Source organism: Microtus ochrogaster, chromosome 5, assembly GCF_000317375.1.
Source record: "Microtus ochrogaster isolate Prairie Vole_2 chromosome 5, MicOch1.0, whole genome shotgun sequence".
In the NCBI taxonomy this organism is placed as follows: Eukaryota; Metazoa; Chordata; class Mammalia; order Rodentia; family Cricetidae; genus Microtus; species Microtus ochrogaster.
This window is the reverse complement of record NC_022012.1, coordinates 2,993,609-3,004,499: the sequence shown is the minus strand read 5'-3', so window position 1 is coordinate 3,004,499 and position 10,891 is coordinate 2,993,609. Positions and strand designations below refer to the sequence as shown.

The window sequence follows — 10,891 nt, the reverse complement described above, 5'->3', positions numbered from 1 at the left end:
GGTGCAGCTGGAGGCTCAGGGAGGGTGCAGCAGGAGGCTCAGGGAGGGTGCAGCTGGAGGCTCAGGGAGGGTGCAGCAGGAGGCTCAGGGAGGGTACAGCTGGAGGCTCAGGGAGGGTGCCTGCCAGTGACTTGCTGTTAGTATCAGAGCAGTGGATATCCGTTTAGAAACCTCCCACAACTATGCATTTTACTGAAGTAAACTGGTCAACATTGTGCCCTCCTACTTGCTGCCAGTGACAGTGTCTCATTCAATACAACACATTCTTATCGTGCACTTACAATGAGCATGAACATGTTCTTTAAGACAAATAACAGACATGAGTCCCTTCAGGAGCGGTGGACTTCATGACAACACTCTCTGGAGGACAGGTCTGTACTCTTTTTTCTACTTTGGTTATTGATTTGAGATAGAATCTTGTTCTGTAGTACAGGCTATTGTGGAATTCACTGTGTAGCTCAGGCTGGTCTCAAATTCATAACCATCTCCCTTCTATTGGACAATCTGTGTGCTAAGCAACGGGCCTAAACATGCCTGTAAGGGCATCCTGGAAAAAAACTGGATCAAAACCCCTAAAATGCTATTTGGTAATGTGAGAGCAGCCATGATAATCTAAGTCCGGGCAACAGGAAGTTCTTTACTTCCTCCAACCTTTATCACCTGGGACTCTGGCCATCAAGGTTTAAATGGAGTCTGGAGTCTCAATAGTCTACCCTGAGACGATGCTTGACAGGCCGAGATTATCCAAGATTATCCGACCCTCACCCAAGAGCAGACCATTCAAAGGAAATTCCTGGCATTCCAAGCCCTGTAGATAGAAACACCTGCCAGCACTTCACCAGGACACCCCTAGACAAATGTCAGCAAATCAGGGGTCCTGAACCTCAGAGACCCCTCACCCCCACCTTTACTACTATAGAAACCCAATTCTAATCGAGCTCGGGGCTCTCCGGATATTCTAATACGTTGGACTTGCAGAGAGACCGAGTTTGCAAACTTGATTAAAATAAAGGCTCTTTGCTTTTACATATGGGACTCGGTCTCCTTTGTTGGCTTTTGTGGGGACCTACGGATTTGAGCATAACAGTAAGGGAAAAGCCAGTTAAATATTGGTGATTTCATGTGGTTGAGTCTAGAATATCAATTAGGTCAAACTGAATGTGAAATATAATTCTATTTTCTTACATTTAAAGCTTACCAATCATTATCTGATTTTACCAAATGACATTTTATTCTTACTAATTACTGTACTTATCAGTAATATATTTGAAGAAACACAATTTCTGAGCTAGCAAAGCTTATCCTGGTGCCTGCCACAATTGGCAGAAGAATATGCATCAGGTGACTTTGAGTACTCAGTATAGCGCTGGTGATCAAACGACGTGCTGGATCCAGAGTTCCTTATGGTCTGCCCCACTACACACATGGGAGTTCCTATGGTCATGTCATTTGTCTGGTAGACTAATCCTGTGGACACAACACAGATGGTGTTATAACGTCTATTGCACATGCAAGAAAGGCACACCTTCTACTGGTGCTTTCTGACTGTCGGTCTCTTCACTGTGAGGCCAGTACAGTTTATGAAAATAATTTCAAGTAGCAATAAATAATAATACTAATACGTCCATTTCCTGAGCATGAATTATATTTCAAGTACTGTATTAAGAAGCTTATCCAGCTCCTCTTGCTGACAGTGTTGTTATACTCCTCCAGTTTCTGAATTGGAAAATTTAAGATCAGAAATGAAATGACATTCTGAAGTCCACCTAGATTGCAGATGAAGAAGCTGGCACCCAATCAGAGTTCTGGGAGGCCCTGGAAGCCAGTTTGCATGACTCCTCACAGAAAACTACTCTGTTTTCTAGCTAGGAACGCTACACATGAATATCCACGGTCACACTACCACCAACCAGGAACGTTACAGAGTACACAGGAATATCCACGGTCACACTAACACCTACCAGGAGCGTCACAGTACACACGAATATCCACGGTCACACTAACACCAACCAGGAGCATTACACACTACACAGGAATATCCATGGTCTAACACCAACCAGGAGCATCACACACTACACAGGAATATCCACGGTCACTCTAACACCAAAGGACAGATCATTCAGAAACACGCTTGCATGCTGACAGCGAGACCAGAGAACCTGGGAGAAAGGACAGATACCTGGGCCTGTTCCCACTGCAGTGTGCTCACATCCCCAGCCTCCCGGGACAGGGGCAGGGCCAGGTGGCCTGGCAGCAGGCACACAGTCCAGAACAGGGCAAGCTGCATAACTGGCATCAAAAGGCAATTGTTCTCCGATCTCCCAGGCGCTTTGATGTTTTCTGACAGGGGCCGGAGAAATTTATACAACTTCTTAACCCTGAGTGTTTAAACAGGTGACTCATCTGCATCCTTTCTTTTTAGAATGGATGTGTCACTTTCACTAGCAACAATGGTGAAGGATTACTTCCTTATATTGGCAGGAGGAGCACATGGCATTTATCTCTTAGAGGATCTCCCAGCCCTGCCGCTGTGTACTGAAACCCCCCAAACCGTGTTTTATTTGTTGGAATCAAATGACTACTTTCCCAAGTCTTCTCATCGACAAAGTAGTTCTGGGTTCATCATTGTATTTTGCATCTCACAAGGATTCTTCTAAAAATTTGTAATGTGCGGAGCAGCATGTAAATCACAAATAACTTTACTGAACACGTACTGTGATAAAATTAATGTCAAGAAAGAATACCACACCAAGCACCATGAAACATGCCTGTCCAGAATTCAGGAGGCTGCTTCAACAGGAGGATTGCAGGTTTGAGGCCACACAGTGATTATATAGCGAGACCATTGGCTACATAGTGAGAAATTATTAAACTAAGAAAGATAGAAGAAAAAGCAGAAGGAAGGAAAGAGGGGAAGGAAGGGATGGAAGGGAGAATAAAGGAGGGAGGAAGGAAAGAATGAAAGAGGGAAACAAGGGAGGATGGAAAGGGAAGTGGGCTTTGCTGGTATCCCATAATTCTTTGTGAAGGAGCGAGGCAGGTTCTGTGTCAACGTCTGCCGTGGTGTTAGTTAGCATTTAGCCTTTTCTCTAACAACCAGGCATCTGAGTCACTCCGTGAGAAGCCCCTGTAAGTGCTCCTTTAATCAGTGGCCTCTTTTCTTAATGCTATTTCTAATTTCCTTCAGTTGAGCACCCCCTTGAAATCTCCAGGGAGAACCATGTATAGCTTCTGTCTGTATAATACATGAGTATTTAGAGGTGTGACCTGTATCAGGTAACTATAATGCTGTGAGATGGTCATTGACCCCTGTTTTGGAGTAAAATCATGGATCTTTTCTTATCTCAAAGAATAAGACTGCAAAAAGAAAATCTAACAAAAGGCTACTATCTAAATTATATCTAAATTATATAAATTATATAAAGAACTCTTAAAACCTAACAGCGAGAACACAGCTGATTTTTAAAAATGTACCAAGGACCCAAACAGATAATTCACCAAAAGAGAATCACAGATGCTAAGTAAATATGCAAAGATGCTCCCCATTGCAGCTACCAGGGAAATGTGAGTTAAAATAAGAACAAGCCAATTAAAACCCATTAAAATGATTGAAATCCAGAACACAGGCAACACTAAGGCAAGACATGCTGGGAATACAAAGGGTCCAGCCACTTAGGAATACAGTTTGGCACATCTAAAACTAAACCACCTCTTACCACATGATCCAGCAAGTGTACTCTTTCCTAGTCAAAGAGGAAATGAAAATCTATGCCCTTATAAAACTGCAAATACATGCTTACAGCACTTTTATCCATACTGTTCAAAACTTGGGAACACTCAAGATGTCTTTTTTCAGTAGAGGAACGGCTGGATAGACTGTGGTAAGCCACACAAACGAATATTATTCAGCACCAAAAATAAAAGATCTACCAACGATTAAAAGACATGACAGAGGCTTAAATAGTGCTACTAAGTGAAGGAAGCCAACAGAAAAAAGTTCCATCTGTGATTCCAACAGATGCCATTCAATAAAAGGAGGCAGCAGGCAGATCAGTGCTTACAGGGGTAGGGAGGGGAGGGTGACTGACTGGTGGGTGAAAGATTGAGCTCGGAGGGTTTTCTCATTTAACTTTTATTGAGTTCTGCATTTTTCTCTGCTCCCCTCCCTGCCTCTCCCCTCCACTTCAGCCCTCTCCCAAGGTCCCCATGCTCCCAATTTACTCAGGAGATCTTGTCTTTTCCTACTTCTCATGTAGATCCATGTATGTCTCTCTTAGTGTCCTCATTGTTGTCTAGGTTTTCTGGGATTGTGATTTGCTGCTGAAAAATTTCATGCCAAATTTAGTGATATTTCTCCAGAGAAGCACATTTCTCTAACAAATGTGCTTCTCTGTCTCCTGAACACAAATTACATCGAGCTGTTTAATAAGATTGCCAAGGAGCAAGGTTTTAACAGAATATATTTGGAGACAGAGGAGCTGAGTGCCATTGGGCAGAGTCTGTCCTGCAGAACTGTCCACTAGTCCGAATTCCATGTCATGGCTCGGGTGTCTCCTGTGCCAGTGCACAGAGTGACTGCCCACAGAGCTCTGCAGTACTAAAGCTAACACCAGGAAGAAAGCAGGCTTGCCACAGCTTAGGGACTCCTGTAGTGCTTGAGAAGTTCCACTTGTGCCTCTTCTGGAGTAGACATTTACTGTGATGTGTGTCTGCATGTTCAAATCTCATCCTTCAGATTGAGTTGCCTCCCGGAAGTAGTTATTAAGTTCTTTTTAATGGCTTCAATGTTGCATTGGTAAGTTATACTTATAAACTCTGTAGCTCCCACTTTCTAGGACGGGCACATAGTGAGAAGAACCTGCATATTTGACTAATAATGAAGACATCAAGCCACTGCTGGTAATGTCTCCTAGTGCTTAGAACTCTTTGAGCAAGGCTTTCTGAAGTGGGACTTGTGGAGACCCAAGAGAACTGCAGTGTGGATTTGCACTGAATGCCTCTGCTAATATTCAGGGAGCATGGTTATTCTGCTATGTGTTTCAAACCATGGAATAAAGAACTGTTGTTTAAAAAGAAAGAAAAAAATAAGTAAATAAATAAACCAGAATTTAGAGCAAAGCAAATAGAACAACAACCTGGGAGCTGGTCAGTGCAGGACTGAAGATGAAAGAATTGGAGGAGGTCTGAGCTTAGTGAACGGTGCCACTGTTAAGACAAGGGACAGCCATTGCCAGGGAAAGAGAGAGTCCGCTGTGGCTAAGCCATTGGGATCAATATTGGATATTGAACTTGAGGGTTCAGCTAGGAAAACATGTCTAGAACTCATGAGAGTGACGCAGTGTGCAGTCACAGGCTGTAAGTGACTCACTGTTAAAGGAGGAAACGCCTGTGTGTGTGTGTGTGTGTGCGTGTGTGCACGTGTGTGTTGGGGTGTATAGAATAGATATAATGTAAATTTTGCCATTTCAACCATAATTTTTTAAACGTTTATTTTTATTCTATATGTATGAATGATTTGCCTGCTTGTGTGTCTGAATACTGTGTGTGTTGGATCTCCTGGAACTGGAGTTGCAGATGGTTGTGAGTCATTGTGTAGGAGCAGTGACCTGAACCTGATCCACTGCAAGAGCAGCTAGTGCTCTTAAACACTGAGCCACCTCTCTAGTTCAATTTTCACCTTTAAAAAAATGACTTATTTTTAATGTGGTAGTTGCTTCTCCCATGTAGGCCCTGGGGACTGAACTTAGGTGGTCAGGTTGGCAGTAAGCATCCTTACCCACTGAGCCATCTCGCCTGCCCTGTGTTTACCATTTCTGAATGTCCAGTTCAATGGCACTAATACATTACCATATTCTCCAACTGTCAGGGGATTTGCTTCTAGAACTTTCCATCACCTCAGATTGCTGTCTTCTCTCCTATTCTCTTAGTAATCTCCATTCTGCTTCCTGTCTCTATGATTCTATTGCAGGAGCTCCATCTAAATCCCACCATTAAAACAACTACTCTTTGTGTGTTTGCTTATGTCCCTTCCCTGACACTTTCAATATTTACTGATTTACTGTTGTAGCCTGTATTAGCCCACCACTCTCTTGTCAATAGATGAATAATACTCTAACATTTGGATATAACAAATTTTGTTTGTCCATTAATTCCAAAACAGACATTTGGGAAACTTGTGCAATGATCACTGGTGTATCCCAACCAAGTACCAGGCCAAGCTCTGGGTATGCAGTCAAAGAGAAGGAGGAGGGAAAACACTAACAAGGGAGATCAAGATCAAGAAGGAGAAATCTAAAGAGACCACTGAACAAAGCTCGTGGGAACTCATGAGCTCTGGATGGACAGTTGAGGAGCCTCCACGGATCTGAACTAGGCCCTCCATATGCAGGAGTCAGTTGAAAAGCTTGGGCTCTCTGAGGGGCCCTTGCAGTAGGACCAGGATCTATCCCTGGTGCAGGAGCCCACTGGTTAGAGCCTACTCACTATGAGGGGATGCCGTACTCAGACTTCATGCAGAGGGGGTGGCTAAGTCCTGCCCCGAATAATATGCCAAACTGTGTCGACTCTCGTAGGAGCCTTACCTTACATGGAAGGAGTGGATGGGGAAATGGGGGGGAGGGGGGGAGGAAGAACCTTGGTTAGAAAGTAAAATGAATTAAAAAATAAAAACCTCTGGTTCCAATTACTTTGTGTATACAATCAAGAATGACTTTTATGGGTCTTAACAGTAAGTTTACATTTGATTTTTTGAGGAGCTGCCAAACTCTTATTACAAAAAAAGTCACTATTTTCTATTCTCTTTCTCCTAGACAGGGTCTCTTACAAAGCCTGGAATTCACAGGCTAGGCTAGGCTGACTGGTGTTGATCCCACCAGTAGAAAGTAAGACCACTACCACAGCTTAAAGCCAAATCTAAAGCAAGCTGTAATTAAATACTGCCCAGGTGGGTGGGCTCTGGCCAGGTCCACACCTGGGTTCCCAGGAAATGGCTCACAGTTTGCAGTGGCTTAAAAAGGCAAAATCCACAATTCACTGTATTTCCCATCAGGTCCAGTCCGGGGCAAGTGTACATCCTGACGTATTTCCTGCCCTTGAACCTCGTGGCCACCTGTGATCAAGCACCTCTGGTGCAGATGGGGCAAACAAACTTGTTTAGGAGAGTGAAAACAAAAGGCTTGTTGTTTTATAACAACAGCCTCCAGCATTCCAGGACTATTTGCCCTTGGGCAAGGGACTTGCAGGTTAGAGGCATTTTTGTTGTTGTTGTATTGTTTTGTTTTATGAATCTCTAAGGCATAGTAATTAAAACTTAAATATGTAACTTTGGCTCTTCCTCTGGCTAGTGAGCTCCAAGGACCTGCTTTTTCAGGCTGGGAGCTGAAGTGTGTGTGTGCGTGTTTACATAATTGGGGGCATGTGAATGTAGATCTTCAAGTTTATGTAGTAAGTAAGCACTTCCCAATTTCTCAGTCAGTCTCTTCCATGTCTGTTGTCCTTTGTCAAAGTGTAAGCTTCTGTTTTGTTAATCAGTCAGATTCCCCTGGTTATTACGTTACAAGGGAGTCACTCATAATCTCTCGGAAATGTAGATTCCTTACCTGAAAAATAAAGGCAGATCTTTTTTTCTTAGGGCTAATAAGGAGACTAAGTTTATAAAAAACTGAGCCATGTTCTGGGAACCTAGTAAGAATTCAGTAAAGGCTAGCCATGGGATTCTGGGAGCCGTGTGTGTGTGTGTGTGTGTGTGTGCTTCCCAGCATATACACCACATACATGTAGTACCTCAAGAAGAAAGGGTGCTGGGTCCCTGGGACTGGAGTTGCTGCTTAGTTACTATGTAGGTGCCAGGAATCAAACCCAGGCCTTTGAGAAGGGTAGCCAGTACTCTTAACTGTGAGCCATCTCCACTATTCTGGGAGTTATGTGTTGTAATGTTCTGTTTCTTTCACATCTTTGAATCTAGTGTGGAAATATGACAAATATAGAAGAAAAATAAAAGGTTGAAATGACCGTGTCGCAATAATCTTTATGGAAACTGTTAATGCTAATGTCCCGTGACATAAGGAAGTAACCGCTCTAAATACTACAGGGCGATGTGTAATGAGAGTTAGCAGAGGGGTCTGAAGCACAATTCATAAAAACTCAGAGACAGATAGTGGGTTCAACCTGAAGACCAGAAAATAGAAGCAGCCAGCCTGCCTCCAGGAAACCTCAGAATGAGCCTGAGCCTGAGAGCTGTCTCCTCCTGTTTTAGATTCCTCTCTAGTGCTGGGATTAAGGGTGTGCACCACTACCACCTGGTTTCTATGGCAATCTAGTGTGCCTACTGGGATTAAGGGTGTGTGCCATTGCGGCCTGGTCTGTAAGACTGGCCAGTGTGGCTGTTTTACTTTTCTGATCTTCAGGCAAACTTTATTTATTAAAATACAAATGAAATGCCAGTACAGGAGTCTCTTGGCTATTCACTCTGCAAGCAAGGAGAGCACAATCCTTATCAGGAAACTGTCTGGATGCACAGCGTGGACAACAGAACACAGAGGAAAACAAGAAGAAAGACTGAAACCAGGTAAGCCAGATGTTAGGACAAGTGACACAAGCCAAGTTCTAAATGCCCAGAAAAGTCCCACAGCAGAAGGCTCGAGAAAGGACAGAGAGGCAGAAGGATTCCTCTGGAGTCAGTGACTTCCACTGTGTTCGGGTGAGAGACATCGGGCTAAGTGGCTACGCAGAAGCTCCTGGAGAAAGAGGTGTGAGCTGTTCTAACACCTTGCCTCTCAGGCAGCCAGCCCTGCTCCGAGGCTCATACAGATGGTGAATTCCAGAATGGGAAACTGCAGGAGAAAGGAACAGGAAGGGGAAGTGAGAGGAAACTGAGGGAAAGGATGGTTTGCATGACCACAGCCCCAGCTCAGAATTCCTCTGCCGTGCTGCTTTCTCCAGAGGAAGAAGGCAGAACAAGGCTGCTGAGCATTCCACTTCTCCTTCCCACCCGACCCTAACCTGCCAAGGATTCAGACCTTTCATACCCAAGCACAGCTCCACTCCGGGGCGGGGGGGGGGGGGGGAGAACAACCTCGGAGTGGTTGTAACCCTTTTCCTGTCAGGTCAGGGTTTGCAGGTTCCTCCAGGAAGAAGAGGACTTCCCTTGTCCCAGCCCAAACTCTGAAGTGGGACACAACTTGGTATGTCTGGTCCCTTCCACATGGACTCAGAAGAAGTAGCCCTGTGGGACAGGATGGATTTTTATTGGAAAATTATGAGCAATGGAACGTAAGTGATGGTCCCATATGGGAACCAATTTAAAACTTCACGATCAAAACATTTCAATGATTAGATTTGTGTCCTGCCTTTTGCCTTGATTTTCCTATTTCTGTGTGTTTGTGCATACCTTTAAATTCCAGCACTCAGGAGGCAGATCTCTATTTGGCTTATTTTACACACACATACCACATACACACACACACAGTATATATGTGTATGTATGCTTATTTATTTGACTCAGGGGCTCATACATGCTCAAAAAGTGTTCTACCAATGAGCTACTTCCCTTGGCCAAGCTAATTAAAAAAAAGTTTAGAGTTTGGCTTTTTAACACATAAAAATCTTCAGATTTACTCTTGTGTCAAATTGTTTGGTTCAGTTAAATTCACCTATAAGTATTAAATCCCTTTTAGAGGAGAAGGCTTTGAGAGAGTAGAGCTAGGTGTGCAAGAAGTCCCCTGCTACCCTTGAGTGTAATAGCTGGTGGGTTTTGGTTATTTCCAATAGATTACTGATGTGGAAATTCCCCTCTGTATGCTGTGGATATATTTTATTAACATTGGTTAATAAAGAAGCTACTTTGGCCTATGGCAGGGCAGAATAAAGCTAGGCAGGAAATCTGAACGGAGATATATATAGGGAGTAGGCAGAGTCAAGGAGAAGCCACATAACTGCCACAGGAGAAAAACACCAGAACCTTACTGATGGACCATAGCCTCATGGCGATACACAGGCTAATATAAATGGCTTAATTTAAATTGTAAGAGTTTTTTTTTAATAAGAAGCCTGAGCTAAGATGCCAAGCAGTGTTGTAATTAATATAGTTTCTGTGTGATTATTCAGGTCTGGGTGGCTGGAATGTACATGCAGTCTCCACCTACAAAATGGTGCCCACATTTTGGGGCATGGATTCGCATAAAGTCTAAAGACTTAAGAAAAAAAGAGTCCTTCTAGACCCATAAAATGGGAGTCAAGTGCAGCTTCTTAGTAACCACATTTTTATTCCAGATAGGCTCTGTTTGCTGGTTGCAAGCGGAGGTGTGGCTCCTTTAAGAGGCAGCTTCCTGGTTCATACTGGTGATGTGAATGGCTCTGGCTCTTTGTGGGGGTCCAGCAATGGAGCACTTAAATGGGATTTGTTAGCAGAGTGCTACAAGTTGCTTAATGGTGACATATACCCACTGCATTCCTGGAGCTGGGGTGGTAAGCATGGCTCACAGAGGCAGTAAACACATCTCTGCCATGTTGGAATGGGCAGAGCTAACCAGCAAAGCTACAGTGTTGGTTCTAGCCATGTTTGCTTAGCATTAAAAAAAGGTGCTCCTGGTCCAGAAATGATTACAAATATGCAATAAAGACAGATTCAGATAAAAAGACCTCTAAATGGGTCACAGTGTTTTGTATAAATGTGCATGGGCTTAAGAGAGAGAGAGAAGAAAGAGTACAGATAGTCATAGATTAAAGAAGTAAAGATAATAAAAACTAAAAGTAATAGAGTAAAAAAGAGCCAGGTAAAAATAAAAATACACAGAGTCTGGATTATGCATATTATTGTGTTTTCTTTGAAACTTTTGACTGTGAAAGAGCTAAGTACAGAGAGACATTTCATTGTAATGATAAAAAACATATA

The 10,891-nt window shown here is 43.3% G+C and overlaps 1 protein-coding gene across 1 annotated transcript in view; it reads right to left on the bottom strand.

The window, feature by feature from the left end:
• Mmp7 (matrix metallopeptidase 7) overlaps positions 1-2,314 on the bottom strand; it is an 8,611-nt gene extending 6,297 nt beyond the window's left edge. The window contains exon 1 of the mRNA XM_005346782.2: positions 2,180-2,314. Within this exon, the coding sequence (XP_005346839.1) occupies positions 2,180-2,296 (117 nt within the window). The 5' untranslated portion in view covers positions 2,297-2,314. The remainder of the gene's footprint in view (positions 1-2,179) is intronic.
• Between the last annotated feature and the right edge of the window lie 8,577 nt (positions 2,315-10,891).